We start from the raw sequence: 20,912 nt of genomic DNA, 5'->3' as shown, positions 1-20,912 counted from the left end.
TGAGACATCGGTTACAAGTAAGACATGAAAATGGAGCCTTTAATAACCGCCTACTTAAATCAGGCTGTTTACATGAAAAAACTAATACTGATGTCAAGTCTATATTATGTATGTTGAATTGATCTTAATAGGCTGTAGCTTTCTGACAGGCGCCACGCCTTCTTTATCCTGTGTAACCCTGCGTACTACGACAAAAACAACTGTAACTGTTCACAATGGAAAACGCATTCTTCCTTTTAATTATCGGCATCGGCCACATCAGTCTCATCACCTGAGGAAAAACAGTTACTGGTGGCGTTTAACCACAAGCCTTCTCTGTTTCTGTTCATCTCATCTCAATTTTAAAAAGTTTATTTCTTATTTTTTTAGCATGTTTGTCACACTTTGTTTCAGATCATAAGTAATTAAAATATTATTACCGTATTTTCCGGACTATAAGCCGCTACTTTTTCCCCACGCTTTGAATCCCGCGGCTTAAACAATGAAGCGGCTAATGTATGGATTTTTCCTGAGTTTTTCCCGGTTTCACAAACTTCAAGCCAAAAAACTGAGCCCCATAACATTAGACCAGTAAAATTGCAGAACGGGTTCAGGTGAACCAATGAAACTCTTTGATTTTTTTTCATGATTTTTAAACGCACGACGATGCCAAAAGAAAAACTCTCGAGAGAAATTGTTGTGAAAGGAAGGAGGAAGACAGTGAACAATGACTTTCTTGGTAGGCTCCTGTTTAGATACAAGCCGTGTAACAGACACTGTCTTTCATTAAAGCCTGTGTAAAGTTCATTAGTTTCAGTGTAGACAGGTTTATAGACAGGTGCGGCGTATTTATGTTCAAAATAAAAATCTTTGTAAAATTCAGTGGGTGCGGCTTATATTTGGGTGCGTTTAAAACACGTGAACACAACATACTGTTTTAAATTAAGGTTTTTATTAAGCGTTTGCACCCTAAACCTAATAACTGGTTGGGCAACTTGCATTAAGTCTGTTACAGCGCTGTGGAGGAATTTTGCTCCACTCATCTTTGCAGAATTTTTTTAATTCAGCCACATTGGCGGGTTTTTGAGCATGCACCGCCTTTTCAAAGACTAGGCCTCTCCAAAGTCTTCATTTAGTTTTTCTTCAGCCATTCAGAGGTGGACTTGCTGGTGTGTTTTGGATCATTGTCCTGCTGCAGAACCCAAGTTCGCTTCAGTTTGAGGTCACAAACAGATGGCCAGACATTCTCCTTCAGGATTTTTTGGTAAACAGCAGAATTCATGGTTCCATTTATCACAGCAAGTCTTCCAGGTCCTGAAGCAGCAAAACAGCCCCAGTGCATAACACTACCACCACCATGTTTTACTGTTGGTATGATCTTTTTCTGAAATGCGGCGTTACTTTTTCGCCAGACGTAATGGGACACACTTTCCCAAAAGTCTTGGAGATCATCAAGATGTTTTCACAGAAAAACCATGAGGATGAGTCATCGCTGTGCTTGTGAATTGTGAATAATGTCTCTCACTGTGGTTCTCTGGAGTCCCAAAGCTTTCGAAATGGATTTATAACCTTTTCCAGAATGATAGATCTCAATTACTTTCTCATTTGTTTCTGAATTTCTTTGGATCTCGACATCATGTCTAGCTTTTGAGGATCTTTTAGTCTACTTCACTTTATCAGGCAGGTCCTATTTAAGAGATTTCTTGATTGCGAACAGGTGTGGCAGTAATCAGGACTGGGTGTGGCTAGAGAAATGTAACTCAGGTGTGATAAACCACAGTTTTAACAGTTTTCACACAGGGCCATGTAGTTTTGGATTTTGTTTTCCCTCAATAATAAAAACCTTCATTTAAAAACTGCATGTCGTGGTCACTTGTGTTATATTTTACTAATATTTAAATTAGTTTGATGATCTGAAACATTAAAGTGTGACAAACATGCTAAAAAAATAAGAAATCAGAAACACTTTTTCACACCACTGTATTTACACACACACACACACACACACACACACACACACACACACACACACACACACACACACACACACACACACACTATTATGGACAACAGTTTGTGGACACCCGAGTATAAGACTCCTATGTGCTTTCTAAACACCCCGTTCCACATTTGGTCCCTGTTCACTGTGATAATTCCCTCCACTCTTCTGGGAAGATGTTCCACTAGATTTTTCGAGTGTACTTGTGGAGATTTGTGCTCATTCAGCCACAATGGTGTAAGGTCAGGTGCTGATGTAGGTGAGGTGAGGAGCACTGGGGTGCAGTCAGTGTTCTAATTCACCCCAAAATGTATGGTCAGAGCTTTATAGCAGATCATCTTCCACTCCAACCCATATAGAGCAGAACTATACATTCATACTACATAGTATACATCCCAGTCCTTTTTCACCAATCAGTACAGCAAACTTTAGATGGGAGTCTATTGAGAAGCACCCGGCCTGGGGCAAAAGCGAAATATCTTCCCTCCTGTAGAAACATGCCCAAGTTCATGTGTTAAGAAATGCTCACATTATCAGCTCTCGAAGAAGGGTGTGAGAGGGGGTGGTTCGATGGCTTTATGGATGACAGGAAAAGAGGTAATCATGTTATTCTTCCAGTCAAGACAAAAGATCTGCAAGATGGACCTGATGAAAACACGATGTGGGCTAATTCTCCAGCGCTACACCAGTCGGGTCGGGTTACTATGAACTCGCTTTGAAAACTATGAGTTCGCTGTGATGGACGTAAAATTCAGCTCGGGTTACGATCCCGATTGTCCAAATAATGACTGGAATGACTCTCAATCCTTTACTTAAACCCAAATCCGAGCTCAGGCAGGGGGACGGAGAATAGATGACAGGGAGCTACACAATCAAAGATCAAGATCAATTAGCCTGTTCTCTATCTGATGTGGCAGACCTCTGGGTTTTGTGCCAGGCTTTATCTTTAGGCTCATCTGCCTAAATGGGTTCAGGAAGAGCAGGCATGCAGCAAAATCCCTCCGGTATTCCCTGTCACAACCTAAAAAAAATAAATAACAGTACGAAAGCGGAACAGATTCACGACATAAAAGTTATCGATGGGATGCATCAAAAATTTTTTTTTTTTAAAGTGTGCATCGTATACACTTTTACATCCTTTTTTTTTTTTTTTTTTGAATAGTGGTGTCGGTAAAATGCGCTTTATTGATATATAATTGTTAGCAGAATCGCTATGCCTTTGTTATACCAATAATTTGTGAGCAATATTTGATATGTAGATTGATTTCTCCTCGATAAATTTTCCTCAGTGCCGCTGCTGTGACGTGAATATGACGAGGCGTGTCCTCACAAAGAATACAGATTAACAAGGCAGAGGAAGAGCTGCATCTTCCTGGAGACAAAACAGGAAATAATTTCACTTTTGACAAAATAACCTGCACATTTAGTATTTGGCTGTTGGAGGAGGCCATATGCCAGGTCTTCAATACAGAATAACTCGCTACCACTGGCTAATCACCTCAATTACGTCACAAAAGTGAATGGACACTTGACCATGAATAGCAGCTGGACGAGGAATTCGAGATCTATTCGATCTCTAATCAAGTCTAAAACAAACAAATCCGACCTTTCAGCCCGAGACTGTGACCGTATAAGATGAAGACGGGAAATAGCTTCTCATTATTTTATAAATAACACAAGCAGAACATGATTGAAACGTATGAAACGTACGTACAGGTTGCGCAAGATGAGTTCTAAACGTGTGTGAGAGACAAATGGTCTTTGAAATCTGACTGCTAGTATTTACAAACTGACGCATTTAAAATTCCAAGGTGTAAACCGCTTTGTTTCCAGTTGTCCATTTAGCATCGGCTCATCAAAGCTTGATGTTAATAACGGGTGTGAACAGGCCTAAGACTAATTTAAAGCACAAGAGACAATGTCAATGACATGTCTTATGTCCTCAGGCATTAAAGTATAATACTATAATTAGACTATAAGTTGTATTGACATATTTGAGTCGTGAGATCGTGGTTTAATATTCAGAAGTCCTCCATGTACGCCAAAAGGGAGGAAGAGTAAAAGTACACGCAAGCTTGAGTGGTTTAAAAAGTCAACTGGAAAGTAGATCAGGATCTGGAGCATGTACTGAGCCGTGTGGCTGTGAGACAAACAGCCAGAGAAACAGGCAGAGTGACGCAACGAACCTCGTGTTGGAAAGTAGGCCAGGGCCTGAGGAAAATAAATGTTTCAATGCTGTCAAGCGGATAAAGAGGGGGAATAAAGCTGAAGGAAACAAGTGAACTTTAATTCATGGCCATTGCAGGTTCACAGAGCAGCTCTGGGGCAGAGCGAGGCACGTTCAGATAGGAGATATGGAGCCTAGTTACAGTCTATTAGATAAATATTCATGTGCAATGTTATGCAAAACCTACTGTCTTTCACTGAAGACAAACCACAGGAGGTCTTTCCTACCATTAGCCATCAAACTCTATAAACTCCCCCCCTTTCAGTAAGAAGCAGAGCTGACAGAATGAATACTGACAGCATCACTGTGCCTTTATATGCATTAGCAAAATCTTATATGTGTAATATAACACTACGTGTAATATTAAACCATCATACCATGTGCAATGTGTCCTTAGTTCCCGAGTACCTTTTTGTACTTTGAATACATTTTGTATATATAAAATATTTTTCATTTACATTTTTTTTTCCTCTGGCAAAAACAACAAAAATTTCCTCCGAGATTAATCTGGAAGAGATAATGCTTGCGGATTAATTGCGTTTGACTGGAGGGTGCGACCTGCAATTCCCATCCTCCGACCAATGCTCATCTTTCTGTAAAGGGCACGAACACGACACGCTGCATGATCTTAGCGCTGCCGTATTCTTTCAGTCATATTCAACACATTCGCAGACTGCACGGTATCGCACCGCGCTCTAGCTTGAAAAAACGAATAGCGCGCGGCGTCAGTGATTCGCCTCTAGAGGCCGCTGTCGTGGTGACAGCAGACCTTTACAATCGCTCCAGCAACTAACCGGTATGGATTTTTCCATATTGGATTATGGATTTGGTCGACCTCAAGACTAGACTGCAGTTTATATTTTCCTGATGACATAGAAGAGATTGACAGTATTGAAGTATGATTGACAAATACAAATTATTACAAGAGAAAAGCATTTGACGGACAAAAATGCCAAACACTTAAATAATGTTTAATGCTTTGAAGCAGGGCGGTTCCTGGCATGCAAACGGTTCAAAGGGGGATTAAAGCAAAGTCAAACTTACTCCGCATACTGAACAAGCAATGATGTTAGGTAACTGCAGGAATATTAAAGTGCACAGCATATACACTCATCTATCAACAGGGTGGATTAGATCTGCTAAAGTGCCCCTAGGTGTGAAGGAGTGTGTGCCCTTCAATGGACTGCTCATACAGGGAGATTTCCTGTCTCATGCCCAGTGTTCCCAGGATAAGCTCTAATTCCACAGTAACTCTGACCATTAAAGTGGTTTTCCCCCTGGTTTTATTTTGTTGATGCAAGAAAAACCCCTTAAGACAAGTCTGGCTTCTATAAAGGGAGATTCACAATGAGTTCAGTTTAAGAGTCAGTTAAAGGAGAAATCAAAAGAGTGCATGATGAATATAGGAACGTACACCACCGACTCACATCCTGAAGAAGCCTCGCCCAGTCTTTACATCGCGATGGAGGAACAACACTGCTTTGGACTCGTCAGTCCTTTCGGTTTCCATGCCAACCGCTCGTACGAAGTGCTCAGAAAGCGCAACACAAGATTTCAGCCGTTGCCGTTGGATACACGACCCACCCACCCCCCACCCACAAGAAGGACAATGGGTGGTTATTTATAACCTGTGGTTATTTCTACGAGTGCTCTTAAGTGGCATGGACAGAAAAGCATCTGCTCTGACGTCTGGAGATCAAAACCCTGAAGCCAGTCACAGACGTTCGATGAACTCATTTATGTGGAAAGGGATTGCTATCGATGTTTCATGATGCAGAAAAACTGGTCCAGTCTAAACAAACACGCATATGCTGCAAAAAAATGCAAAACAACCTCTGCATGCCCGGACGCTTATCATCTGTATTTACGAATTCCAGAGAACGCAAACTCACCAAGCTGCAAGTTTATACCTACATCTACTTATACTTAGAGCACTGCCCAGCTCATTCCTCATGTTCAATCCACAACAACGCTGTGTGCGGAACAACTCGCAGACTACCGTGTTTACACCGAGACTAACTATAGCCTCAGAGCTCGGGCGAGGCGAAAGCAGGATTACATAATCAACCTGCAGGCCCGCGGGGATAATTCTTCATGAATAAACGCAACCGGGTGATGACGACCGTTAGAAAAAAAAATATCCGGAACGATCCGGATCTCTCTCTATCCGTGATTAAACGCCATGTTTTGCCTAAACACAGGTGGTGTGCGCTCAGGAGTGCAAAACAGGAGTTAAAGCTACTCGTTTATTAAGTTATACGCCGAGGACACGTCGCATTTTAACATTCGAAACGTACGAAACTTTCCCAGCATCGAGTCAAAGCGATCACAAAACTTATATTATGCTTGAAGAGGGTTATAAGATCCTATGCAACCATCATAACCTGACTGAAATCACATCACACTTTTCATTCATTCTGGTGTTCGATGATTATGATGAGATGATCAGCATAAGCAGGCGTTGTTCATCGAATGGACACTGATTCTATATTACCATATTCACAACGCCTCCGAATGGTGGATTGTGAACATTACAATGAATCCCGTAGTCATATGACCCCCAGCTCTAAGCAACCGGCGGATTTGCTCACAACCTCTTTTCTTTCTTCTTCGCTTCTCCATTTTGGGCAAAAGATAAAAACACAGCAAACAAGCACAAAAAAAGTCTCTTAATCAATAGAGCACTGGCTCTAAGATCAGCCCGATTACCACAGGGATGTATGTGCACCAATGGAATAGGATTTGAGAGATCTGCAATATAAGCAACTTAAACAGAAAATCTCAAAGTCTCTCAAATGCACATAATTATAAAGTAATATAAGTAAGAAGACACGACCTGCCACAATTAGTTTGTGCCTCAAAGCAACAACAACACCAAAAAAAAAAAAACGCTCGGTAACAAGTTCAGCTACGCTGCGCAAAAAATGTGTCACTTTCCCCGATCGTGTTTAACAAAGTGTTGTTTTTGTCTTGAAGACAAGAGTCGAACCTGTTCACTGCGATCACTCCGTATTAGGCTCAGATGGCCACTACTGCACTTTATTTTAAATGATTGGAGGCTATAAGATATAAATGTTGAATGCAAACACAGAAAATTAACTTCAACTAATCAAAATTTCTCTTCTGCTGCTTTTTCACTGGTGTTCCCTTGTTTCAATTGTCCGTCACACTTTGTTCAGAAAATGATGTTTTCTAAATTCGCCGAGATCATTCGTTTCCTTTATCTCTGCAATCATTAAAGAGAGAGATAGAGAGAGCAATAAAGATAAGGAGAGAAATAGAGATAGACAGATACAGATAGCTTGATAGACAGACAGACAGACAGAGAGCTAGACAGACAGACAGAGAGCTAGACAGACAGACAGAGAGCTAGACAGACAGAGCTCGAAAGAGAGACAGACAGCTTGATAGTCAAATAGACAGACAGATAGTTCGATAGACAGACAGACAGACAGACAGCGCTATAGACAGACAGACAGCGCTATAGACAGACAGACAGCGCGATAGACAGACAGACAGCTCGATAGACAGATTGACGGATAAACAAAATGCAGTTTGGCATCTACCAGAACAGTAACTGTGCAAATTGACAAGTGCAGATAAATATGTAAGTATATGTACAGCATGTAATATAGATGTAAACATATGTTCAGTAAATAAATATAAAGGCTTTAGCAGTGGGGAAAAAAATATGCAGACTTGAAAAATACGAGTAAATGAAAATTAAGCAAAAAGCCGAATGAACAAATACACTAAATATATGTATATGTGGAATATAAGGCAGGATGTACAGTATGTAAGGTATATATAGATACACCTACATAAGAGATTAGTGCAGATGTATATAAGGCACAATATGCGTAGAGAATGAGGGGTATATAAATGACAATATGCAATACTGTACAGAAGATATATACAGTGTTTATAAAGTGATCTAACGGTGTGGTGTTGAGTGCAGTAGGATGATGCTGGACGGAAAAAAAATAATAAATAAAAGCTGTTCCTGAACCTGCTGGTTCTGGTGTGTATGTTTGTGATTGGGATGTGAGGAGTCCTTGATGATGCTGTGGGATCTGTGGTGAAGGTGATCAATGGCAGGTAAATACAAGAGATTTTCCTAAAACGATTCCAACATAATCTACAGTAATTAAAACCTAAATGTGGGTTTCAGCCATAATACGGTAGTAACTTTCTTTCTGAATTGTGAGTACGCAAAGCCGTCACCAGTCACGCATTAAAACTAGACACCAAACAAGTCAACATTCTACCCAACACACAAATAATCACCAATTGCGATTCTCAATGTTCATTTGTTCAACTGAAAGCTTCGAGTCGCATTAGTGGAGAAATTTTGGAAAATGCCCCATGAAGCGGTAGTTCAGCAACTTCTATTTTCCACTTTTCCAGATAAAGTGAAACTGCAGTTCTCAGCAGCCGCTGGAAATAATCAGCGAACAAAATTGAACTACTGCTTAAATCTATTCAAACCTGTCGAATTTGAACCAACATTTTGCATCGGAACAGTTGAGTTTGGTTCCATTAACTGTAATTACTCATATAGCTGGGCCTTAATGCTACCAAACCGCTATGTATAAAGATTATTAGGTATTATTATAACGGGTTTATATTATGGCACAGCTGTATTAGTGAAACCGATTAGTCAGAAGTGTTCATTTTCCCGACTGCCATAGTTTGTTATGGAATTTTACAGTAGCAAACAAACAAAATATATAAAAAAAAACAAAACAAAGCTTAGGCAGTTGTTGTGTGCTACCGAATATGAAATTGAGTTGTGTTTTTATTTTACAATCTGCTGTTGAATGCATGGTCTGATGATCTCATAGTTCTTCAATAAACTAAGCAGAAATAAATGAAAGAAGATGCGATCAGTAAACCCACAAAAGACCCAACTGGAAAGGATCAAATGGCACTTGCCAACAAAAGCATCTTTGTGCGAGCGTAAAACTTTGCACTATTCAAAACACGCAAGAGACAGGGACTGACACGTCGCTCGTTACTGCTGAAAATGTTTTTTTATCACCGAGACATGCTGACTGTGTAAATGCTCTTTCTTTTTTTTTTTTTTTTTTAAAGAAACTAAAAGTCATGAACTCTATACCCTCATTGATGGATCATGATCACTACTATAAACACACCCCCAAACCGCAACACACGGCTCCGGCATGAGATTTCATAATTATTTGTAAAATTAAAGTACTACAGTGTAATGGTTCCTCACCTGACTCTATGCAAATGTTGAGAAAGCAAATTAAAAACAAAATCGCATACTGATATGATCTGAAGTGAAACAGTAATAAACTTGACAAGGACAAAGAAAAATACAAGGGAAAAAAAATTGTTGCATCCAAGTCAAATGCAGAAATCTAGACTTCATGCTGTTGCCTCGTTCTCATTTTTATCTGCGTGCTGAATATTCACTTCCTGATCAATTTGAAGTTGTCTTCAAGGCAACTGCGGTTACGAGGACAAAAACATCAGGCAAGCTGAGCGACAACATGAATCCAATCTAATTCAATTTTTGAGACAACTCAAACATGCGACGGTCTCAGCAAGTCAAATCAGCACAGCTGCTCGGAGCAGTGGGAGTTCACGCTGTAGTTTCATATTACATCAGTATACATAAAGAAAAAAACGAGAAGGAATATACGACGTGGTATCGAAGAAAGGTTCGAGACTAGTTTCGTAGCACGCCACCAGATGGCAGCACGAGGCTGCACGCGCAATCGCGGGGAGCACTGGCCTTCACAAGTCGGGGTCACGGAAGTCATCGTCCTTTGATCGAGCCGGAGCGACTCGCTTGACATGCTTCGAAACGAAGAATTCCGGGACATAATCCCGAAGAGGCAGGAACGAAGGGAGCGCTGGATTGCTTTGCGAAAGGACTATTTTGAAAGTGATGGTGTGTAAACGTAGATGATTGAAGTACTTTCTTGTGAATGGAGCTTTTTGACATCACCTTCGATCTTTAAAAAACATGGAGATGTTTAGTAGCTGAAATGCTAAAATGAACTGAAAAAGGCAAAAATTCCAATTTGTTCCTGCATTTTAAGTCAAAAAATTTTTCGGCCTATTTGTACAAGGCTACTAAAGGAAAGAAGGCTAAAAGTGGTGGAGAGCCGACGAACCACATGGACAGCGACATTAAACAATGGTCAAAAACGCACACAATAGGATGTGTGCAAGCTGCTCGCGGATGGAGAAAGCGTAGGTCTTCAGTCAGAGAAAGCAGAGATTTGTGCCAGAGCTGCACTTCTCTCTGCCCACAACTGCAGGCTTTGTGTTTCTGCCTGACTCGGCTTTTCTTTCTCTCTTCAGCGTTGGGGCTGAACAGCAGATCGGTTCTGTGCATGCTGGGGAAAAAAAAGAACCCTTGCGGATTTGAGAGAGAGAATCGTATGTTGTACGGAGCGTTAGGAATGTCAGCGTTAGAGAGGAGGGAGGTTTGGCCGAGAGGCCGTGCTGACGATCACGCACCGTCTGAACAAAGCGTGCCTTTGAGTAGACGCAGAGTTTGATTAATACCAACCGGCTTTCAATCCGGTTCCAAAATAAGACTCACGTTAGTGTTGGATTCTCGGGAAATCCGGTTCCCGAGAGTTGTGAATACTGACTTAAACAAACACCAAAGTTTGTGATGTGCTTGTTAAACATCCTGGTAAATTTTCTGAAACTTTCAATGGAAACTGCATCTGGGGAATTTTTGGACATATTCCAACTTGGAAACTTACCGGGAATTTATGGGAAACTTACTAAAAAAAATAATTTTTTATACATTTTTTGGACTGATTTAACTGTTAGTATAATTTAGTTGTAACTTACACAAAGCACAGGGAAATTTTAGATATAAATGCACATAATATTTATCTGATTTACGCGAATACTCTCTATTCTTGGACATTGTTTTGTGTGCAGGATTCGAGGAATGATGTGTGCGTTATGTTATGGAGGAATAAACAGGGCATGTAGGGGGTGTGGCCTTAACAACCCTGCAGGAAGTGTGTGTGTGTTTTAAATTTATTTATCCAAGAGTCATCCTGTGAGACCCTTTTTTTTTTTTTTTTAACTACGTTTAAGTTTCTGCCATTTTGTAAATTCCCACTTTACTCCCTTCAATTCCCAAGGAAAGTTTCCAAGCCGTGAGAATTCCTGAAATTTTGCAACCCTAGATCAGGCATATTAAGGCTGAAGAGGCCTGAGATCTTTAGCAAACCATGTCTTTGTGGAGGGTCTAGTAATCCATTCACATGCAAAATATTTCTGTGTCTATGTATTTTATCAGATGAGAACATTTTGACGACGGGTTTCTGGCCATGAGATACTTGTGTTTCTGCAACTTCACTGGGCGGGGTAACAGAACGATGCCTATGATTGGCTGGCGGAAATGTGACCGGCAGAAGGCCGGAATTCAAACGTGCACAAATCGTGATTGACATTCGCAATTTTTTGAGATCGATTTCCCATATAAACAAAAACGCGTATTCATCATGAAATTGGGAATGTCCCATGTGCTGACACGTGTGCACCGCGACAGATCAGACGGTAAAACGACGATCTTCGAGCGTGTTTAGGCGCCGAGAGTTCAAGAAACCAGCAAAGCCAACATTCGTATCTGTTCATTCCCAATAGACTTCTGTGGGCAGAAACTGGTCTTAATCAGCATATAAACGTGTCCCTTCTCGAAATTAGTAATCCGAGTTGCTGTAATTTGAAGAAGGAACACAGGAGTAACTCGGTATTAAAAGATGAATACGTGAGAGTGGAATCCACACGTTTGTATTTGGACGAACATTTAACAACTCTATTAAAGTTCACTTTAATACTGTAACGCTGTTCTGGAGTCCAGGCTGATGCTAAATTGAGAAACCGAAATCGAGATCATAACTGTGCAATTCAACTTCCTTTTAGTTTTTAAACGGAAACACGCGTGTACTATACACTTCCTGTACACTTTTACCATCTTTGATATGTTTCTTATTCTTGAGGTGCCTTTTCTGACCGAGTAATCAAAAAATGTATACATATATGAATATCGGTTTGGATACGTGCTGTGACGTGGAGGAATACGGATGCGTGAGGAATGGGATACAGCAGGGTCTTTTATCTTCTGCTCTTAGACACCTGGAAAAATCTAAAGATGCAAAACAGTGAAAGAGTCGCAGATCTGAAAAACACTACTGAAAGTGATTTCAGTACCTTTAACCAGTCTGTTGACTTTTACTAAAACTCTCATCTAAGGACATTTATGTTTTTTTGTGCCGCTTCTCCTCCAAGTAGTCGACGCTAAGCTTCAGGTTACAATAACACGCCGCCATCCGTCATCTTAAGAAGACTATTAATGCTCTGATGTCATTAATACATGGACGTACCTGACATCCTAAATAAACAAGCACGTCTCAAATATCATTATCAGTCGTAACAGGAAGGGAATGTTCACGGAGCTCTGTGAAGGCCGGCCTTTCTGTACGAGATTCTCGCTCCAAACACGGTGCACTGCTCACAAGTTAATAAAGCGACACACCAGCGTGAATCTACCATCTGTCCATCTCGTGCAGAACCGGCGGGATAGAAAAAGACCAACATTCCAGCAATGATCCAGTCACTCCAGATTAATATATAATCAAGTTTCTGCACAAGAGCACACAACCCAAATGATAGCTTTCCTCAATACAGACTAGTTCAAGTACAATAGGGTCTCGTTTTAACACGTGTTATAAGTAATAATAAGGTTGTGATCAGGTATTTTTTTTTATGAGGGAATAATAATGGGCTCGATCAGTTCCGTAGATAAACATATTATAACTTGTTGTCTAGGCATGGTTATGTGCATTGCACAAGAAATCAAAAGCTCATTTTTTAAGTTACAAAAAATTAAAATAAACCAATCTCTAACGTTAAATGCCAACAAGCTGAAAAGTCACACGGATTCGAAACAACACCGAATCTGATATCGAATTCTGCAAGAAAAGAGTAACTGGAATGCTTTTGAAACGGAAAATGTATATTAATAGACTGCTATTAATTAAATGACTTTTTTATATTTTGTATATTCACCCAGGCGTAGTGTTTAGATAAGGTATAACATTATGACTGGTGAAGTGAATAACACCGATTATCTCTTCATCATGGCACCTGTTATTGTGAGGGACATTTTGTCCTCAAAGTTGACGTGCTAGAAGCAGGAAAAATGGGCGAGCGTAAGGATCTAAGTGAGTTTGACGAGGGACAAATAATGACGTCTAGGTCAGAACGTCTCCAAAACTGCGGCTCTGGTGGGGTTTCCCAGTCTGCAGTGGTCAGTGTTTGTCAAAAGTGCTCCAAGAAAGGAACAGTGGTGAACCGGCGACAGGGTCATGGGCTACCGAGCCTTATTAATGCACACGGGGAGTGAAGGCTGGTGCGTGTGGTCTGATTCATAGGACGAGTAACTGTAGCTCAAATCGCTGAAAAAGTTCATGCTGTCATAATGTTATTCCTGATCAGTGTATATTTACGGTACAAGTAATTTTTGTGACAGAGTCTCGCTGTGATTTTTCTCAATCAAACTAGAAGAAAAAATGGGACCTGTTGAACAGAAAGATGTGTTCAGAATAGGGAAAAAAAAAAAAAAACCATAGCGGCCTCATCTCTCCGTCACTGATGCAAATACTTTGAATCTTTTGAGTTGTAAAAAAGACGCAGTAAAGAAACAGGGGCAACAAGTAAATCTGATGGACCACATTTACATAATGTGGTCAGGATTTGAATAGCTGGAAAAGCCTCGGGAAAACAAATCCGAATGCACCGGTTCACGAGGGTTCGTTCAACTCCTGCGGCTTATTATAAAACTAATTATTATTGTATCTCCAAAATAATCATGAAATCAAGATCAACAAGACATGTACAACACATTTCCTAAAAAAACTAAAAAAATATTAAGCTTGGTAATATAAAAAATAAGAATCATCATAAATAAACAAATAGCAAAATATATCACTATATAATATGGATAAATCGTTAAAAGATAATGCAGAATAATAATCATATAATATAAAAACAGCTGCAAGAAGGAAATTTGCCGGTGTAAATAAATAAATTAAAGTATAAATAAATAAAATGTCGAGGTGAAAGTGACTAACAGTTAATGAGGCACTTTTTTAAAACAGGTAAACAATATTTGAGTTGAGGAAAATAAATAAAAAGTCATATAAAGGCAGAGATGTAATGATGTTTCTGTGAGGAAAATGTCAGCCAGCTGTTTCTCCACCTCTCCAGGGCATGTTAGAGAAATGATGTGGTTGTTGAGGGGGGGAAAAAATAACCCTAATAGGGTTTAATGTGTACAAAATGTAGAATTTAATGTCAAAAATACCAAAAATAAATGTGTATTGTTTTGAATATTGAGTCTCCATGTACATACTAAACCCTATAGCTAGCTTTCCTTTAGCCATACGGAGCAACGTCAATGTTGGAATCCACAATGAAGCTTTTTTTAATAATAATTTTCTAAGGGAAAAATAATTTATGAGCTAAATATACGAACAGTGCCTTTTGCTTTACATTTATTTAGCTTTTTTTTATATTTTTTATATTTTTTCTCCGACCAGTCTGTTAGCTACGCATGAAGCTTCACAGGCCAACAAATAAAGCTGATAAAAATCAGACATTTCTTTTATAACTACAGGGTTAATGTGAGAATTAGCATTTCAAGGTATCCCTGAGGCTTATTTCTGTAAAATAAATATATATAAAATAAGGAGCATTATTAATTCTGTGAGAACTCACCAGCACACGAGAGCTACAGTGAGGCACAGGAGCAACACACACAGCCTCTTCATTATCTTCCCACGGGGACCAACATCCTCGCTTCTTATTACACGCTGTCCTCTTCGTTTCGATTTAAAACACTTATTTGTTAAATAAGAATAAAGTAAAGCTATAAATACACTGAATAAGTGTGTGGGTGTGTGTATATGTTCCGCGCCCAGCCGTGTGTTACACAGCCGACCTTCCGCCGCTGCTGCTCGGCTGCTTCTGGCCCTCCAGCGGTCGCTAGGCCTCCGTAGCTCCTCCCCCTGTGTTAGCGGTTAGAGGCCTGCACCAATAGGACTGGAGCGTATGGATTGTGGTCCCGCCCACACGGCGGACTTCCAGGATGAGTTGGAAGTTGGATGAACGGCCGCGTCACCACGCTGATAAGAGACACACCGGGGACACGGAGCAGAGCTGGACCTCGTACAGAAGCATCCATGTGGAAAATGTCGCGGTGGAGTTTAATGAATGATGTAATTCGGAGCAACCTTTTGTTCAGGTGTGAGAGAAAAAAAAACCGTCACAAACACACACGTCACCGGCTTCTAGATACTTCTAGATTCTTTTAACCATAAAAACAATAAGTCCATACATTATATCAAATTATCATCACCTCCCATAGATAGATAGATAGATAGATAGATAGATAGATAGATAGATAGATAGATAGATAGATAAATAATCCATCAACTTATCATCACCTTCCAAATACATACAGATAGATAGATAGATAGATAGATAGATAGATAGATAGATAGATAGATAGATAGATAGATAGATAGATAGATAGATAATCAACCATCAAAACATTGATTGTGTACATCAACTTATCATCACCTCCCATATACATGTAGATAGATAGATAGATAGATAGATAGATAGATAGATAGATAGATAGATAGATAGATAGATAGATAGATAGATAGATAATCAACCATCAAAACATTGATTGTGTACATCAACTTATCATCACCTCCCATATACATGTAGATAGATAGATAGATAGATAGATAGATAGATAGATAGATAGATAGATAGATAGATAGATAGATAGATAGAAAATTAACCATCAAAACATTGATTGTGTACATCAACTTATCATCACCTCCCATATACATGTAGATAGATAGATAGATAGATAGATAGATAGATAGATAGATAGATAGATAGATAGATAATCAACCATCAAAACATTGATTGTGTACATCAACTTATCATTACCTCCCATATACATGTAGATAGATAGATAGATAGATAGATAGATAGATAGATAGATAGATAGATAGATAGATAGATAGATAGATAGATAGATAATCAACTATCAAAACATTGATTGTGTACATCAACTTATCATCACCTCCCAAATACATACATACAGATAGATAGATAGATAGATAGATAGATAGATAGATAGATAGATAGATAGATAGATAGATAGATAGATAAAAAGATAGATAATTAACCATCAAAACAATGATTGTGTACATCAAATTATCATCACCTCCCAAATACATACATACAGACAGACAGACAGACAGACAGACAGACAGACAGACAGACAGACAGATAGATAGATAGATAGATAGATAGATAGATAGATAGATAGATAGATAGATAGATAGATAGATAATTAACCATCAAAACAATGATTGTGTAGATCAACTTATCATCACCTCCCAAATACACTCCTGAACAAAAATGTAGGACCATGGAACACATTCCAAGTTTTAACATTTTGCACTGGTGGATCATAACCAGGTTGTAGGTACTGCTTCAAAATGCCAAAAGAAAAAAAAGTAGCAAGAGACAATTTATTGAAAACTGCATTTAAACTCAAACAAGCTGTTCATCAGCTGATCAAAAGTTTAAGACCAAAATGTTTCCCTGTTCTTAAGATTTTTGTCAGGAGTGTTTATATATACACGGATGGACAGACAGACAGACAGACAGACAGACAGATCTTTATTGTCATTTCATAGTTCAAGTATACAGCAATCAAATGCAGTTTATGTGTCAATGTGTGTGAAATAAAATAAAAAGACAATATATAGAAATATGGAATATTTAAAGTTATAATATGAGATGTGTACATTGTATGTACAACTGTACAATAGTTATACACTGTGAATATACAGATGATGTATAGATATATAGGAGTTAATCTAGGATATGCTATGAATGCAACAAAACAGTTATAATAATCCAGATATGATACAGAATGTACAGAGTGAAGTAGAACTTCATAATGATTCCCAACAGTTAAATAAGTAAAGCATCAGCGAGCCACTGAACAATCTGATTGCTCAGTGATGTCTTACTGGTTCTTACAGATGATCTACTAGACAGAACATTCCACCACTAGAAGGCAGCAAATTACCAGTGGAAACACAACATTAAAACCATTACAATTCCTTTTACAGCTATTACAAATTCTATGAGGGTTTTTTCTTGATGAACATGACTTTATTTTTCAGAGCATATAATGTACATAACAGTGAACCTTTTTTTCACAGGAAGCTGGGGTTAGAACATATCTGGAGTACAATTATACAATTTGTATAAAATATCTTTGTATGATAGAGGCCCAAAAACCCAACCATTAAGGTTGCACAAGCCAGTGCACTTATTGCCGGTCCCAAGCCCGGATTAATGGGGAGGGTTGCGTTAGGAAGGGCATCCAGCGTAAATCGTGTGCCAAATCGAATATGTGGATCAAGAATCAGAAATTCATACCGGATCGGTCGAGGTCCGGGTTACCAACAACCGCCAAAGGTATCGTTAGCCAACAAGGTACCAGTGAAAATTGGGCTACAGTTGGCCGAAGGAGGAGAAGGAGGAAGATGTCTACAGAGACGGCAGGAAAGGAGCAGTGTAGGAGAGTGGAGGTTCGGGTTGGTACTTTGAATGTTGGTACTATGACTGGTAAAGGGAGAGAGGTAGCTGATATGATGGAGAGGAGAAAGGTAGACATGTGCTCAGGAGACCCAGTGGAAAGGGAGTAAGACCAGAAGCATTGGAGGTGGGTTTAAACTGTTCTATCATGGTGTGAATGGAAAGAGAAATGGTGTAGGGGTAATTCTGAAGGAAGAGTACAGTAAGAGAGTAGTGGAGGTGAAGAGAGTTTCTGATAGAGTGATGATCGTGAATCTGGAAGTTGAAGGGATGATGATAAATGTCATCAGTGCCTATGCTCCACAAGTCTGCTGTGAGATGGAGGAGAAGGAAAGATTTTGGAGTGAGTCAGATGAAGTGGTAGATGGTGTACATAGGAATGAACGAGTGGTGATTGGGTCAGACTTTAATGGACATGTAGGTGAAGGGAACAGAGGTGATGAGGAGGTGATGGGTAGATATGGTTTTAAGGAGAGGAATGTGGAAGGGCAGATGGTGGTAGATTTTGCTAAAAGGATGGAAATGGCAGTGGTGAACACTTATATTAAGAAGAAGGAGGAGAATAGAGTGAAGTATAAAAGTGGTGGAAGGTGCACACAGGTGGACTATGTTCTATGCAGGAGATGCAACCTGAAGGAGATTGGAGACTGTAAGGTGTTGGCAGGGGACAGTGTAGCTAGACAGCATCGGATGGTGGTCTGTAGGATGGTTTTGGAGGTGAAGAAGAAGAGGAGGAGTGTGAGGACTAAAAGAAGAATAAGATTGTGGAAACTAAAGGAGGAAGACTGTAGTGTGAGATTCAGGAAAGAGGTCAGACAGGGGCTCGGTGGTGGTGAAGAGGTGCTGGATGATTGGGCAACTACTGCAGAAGTGATGAGGGAGGCAGCTAGAAAGGTACTTGGTGTGACATCTGGAAATAGAAAGGAAGACAAAGAGACGTGGTGGTGGAATGAGGAATTGCAGGAGAGCATAAGGAGAAAGAGATTGGCAAAACAGAATTGGGATCGACAGAGTGATGAGAAAAGTAGGCAGGAGTACAAGGAGATGCAGCAGCAGGTGAAGAAGGATGTGGCGAAAGCCAAGGAAAAGGCATATGAGGAGCTGTATGTGAAGTTGGACACTAAGGAAGGAGAAAAGTATTTGTATCGTTTGGCCAGACAGAGGGACCGAGCTGGGAAGGATGTACTACAAGTTAGAGCAATAAAGGATGGAGATGGAAATGTGTTGATTAGTGAGGAGAGTGTGTTGAGAAGATGAAGGGAGTATTTCGAGCAGCTGATAAATAAAGAAAATGAGAGAGAGAAGATTGGATGGTGTGGAGATGTGAATCAGTAAGGAGGAAATGAGAGCAGCGATTAAAAGGGATGAAGAGTGGAAAGTCATTTGGACCAGATGACATAACTGTAGAAGCATGGAGATGTTTAGGAGAGATGGCAGTGGAATTTTTAACAAGATTTTGGAAGGCGAGAAGATGCCTGAGGAATGGAGAAGGAGTGTGCTGGTACTGATCTTTAGGAATAAGGGAGATGTGCAGACCTGAAGTATTTACAGGGGAATAAAGTTGATTAGTCACACCAGGAAGTTATGGGAAAGAGTAGTGGAAGCCAGGCTGAGAGAAGAGGTGACCATCTGTGAGCAACAGTATGGTTTCATGCCGAGGAAGAGCACCACTGAAGCATTGTTTGCTTTGAGAATGGTGATGGAGAAGTATAGAGAAGGTCAGAAGGAATTGCATTGTGTATATGTGGATTTAGAGAAAGCGTAAGACAGGGTGCAGAGAGGGAGGAGTTGTGGTATTGTATGAGGAAGTCAGGTGTTTCAGAGAAGTATGTGAGAGTGGTGCAGGACATGTATGAGGACAGTGTGACAGCAGTGAAGTGTGCAGTAGGAACGACAGACTGGTTCAAGGTGGAGGTTTAACTGCATCAAGGTTTGGCTCTGAGGCCTTTCCTGTTTGCAGTTATGATGGACAGGTTGGTGGACGAGGTCAGACAGGAGTCTCCCTGGACTATGATGTTTGCGGATGATATTGTGATTTGTGGTGAGAGTAGGGAGCAGATGGAGAAGAGCCTGGAGAGGTGGAGGTACGTGCTGGAGAGAAGGGGAATGAAAGTCAGTAGGAGTAAGACAGAGTACATGTGTATGAATGAGAGGGAGGGCAGTGGAGTGGTGCAGTTGCAGGGAGAAGAGGTGGAGAAGGTGGAGGAGTTCAGGTACCTGGGGTCAACAGTGCAAAGTAATGGAGAGTGTGTTAGAGAAGTGAAGAAAAGAGTGCAGGCAGGGTGGAGTGGGTGGAGAAGAGTGATAGGAGTGATTTGTGATATAAGGGTATCGGTGAGAGTGAAAGGGAAAGTTTATAGGACTGTGGTGAGACCTGCGATGTTGTATGGTTTAGAGACAGTGGCATTGAGTAAAAAAGACAGGAGGCGGAGCTGGAGGTAGCAGAGCTGAAGATGTTGAGGTTTTCTTTGGGAGTGACGACGATGGACAGGATTAGAAGTGAGTTTATTAGGGGGACAGCGCATGTAGGACGTTTTGGAGACAAGGTGAGGGAGGTGGGATTTGGATGGTTTGGACATGTGCAGAGGAGGGACATGGGGTGTATCGATAGGAGAATGCTGAAAGCCACTAGGAAGGAGGAAAAGGGGAAGACCAAGAAGGAGGTTTGTGGATGTGGTGAGGGAAGACATGCAGGTAGTTGGTTTGAAAGAGGCAGATGTAGAGGACAAGGGGGTATGGAGACTGATGATCCGCTGTGGCGACCCCTAATGGGAGAAGCCAGAAGAAGAAAAAGAAGAAGACTCTAATGGAGTAGTTTTGTTGTGTACTTCTACTTTTTAAAGTTGTTTTTAAAATCTGTAATTTTACTTTTATTTATGTTTTATTTGAAGTGTTTTACTTAACTCAAATTAAGTACAGGTAAAAAAAGAATTAATAAATAAATATAATCCAAGGGGTAAAAATTGCTCCCCAGAAACTACCGTACTGATTGTATTACTCTATACT

At 40.1% G+C, this 20,912-nt stretch overlaps 1 protein-coding gene across 9 annotated transcripts in view; it reads right to left on the bottom strand.

Moving 5' to 3' along the window:
- Nucleotides 1-15,265, bottom strand: part of suco (SUN domain containing ossification factor) — a 38,375-nt gene extending 23,110 nt beyond the window's left edge. For 5 of the 9 annotated variants that reach the window (XM_046836482.1, XM_046836483.1, XM_046836491.1 and 2 more), the window contains exon 1: nucleotides 14,988-15,264. In XM_046836482.1, coding sequence (XP_046692438.1) covers nucleotides 14,988-15,040 — 53 coding nt within the window. In that variant the 5' untranslated portion in view covers nucleotides 15,041-15,264. Of the gene's footprint in view, nucleotides 1-14,987 lie in introns of all 9 variants that reach the window. The other 4 variants (XM_046836485.1, XM_046836488.1, XM_046836489.1 and 1 more) reach the window with 2 other exon arrangements.
- Nucleotides 15,266-20,912: the final 5,647 nt, after the last annotated feature.

Source organism: Silurus meridionalis, chromosome 23, assembly GCF_014805685.1.
Source record: "Silurus meridionalis isolate SWU-2019-XX chromosome 23, ASM1480568v1, whole genome shotgun sequence".
In the NCBI taxonomy this organism is placed as follows: Eukaryota; Metazoa; Chordata; class Actinopteri; order Siluriformes; family Siluridae; genus Silurus; species Silurus meridionalis.
Note: the sequence above shows the minus strand (reverse complement) of the source record. Positions and strands in the feature narration are given on the sequence as shown.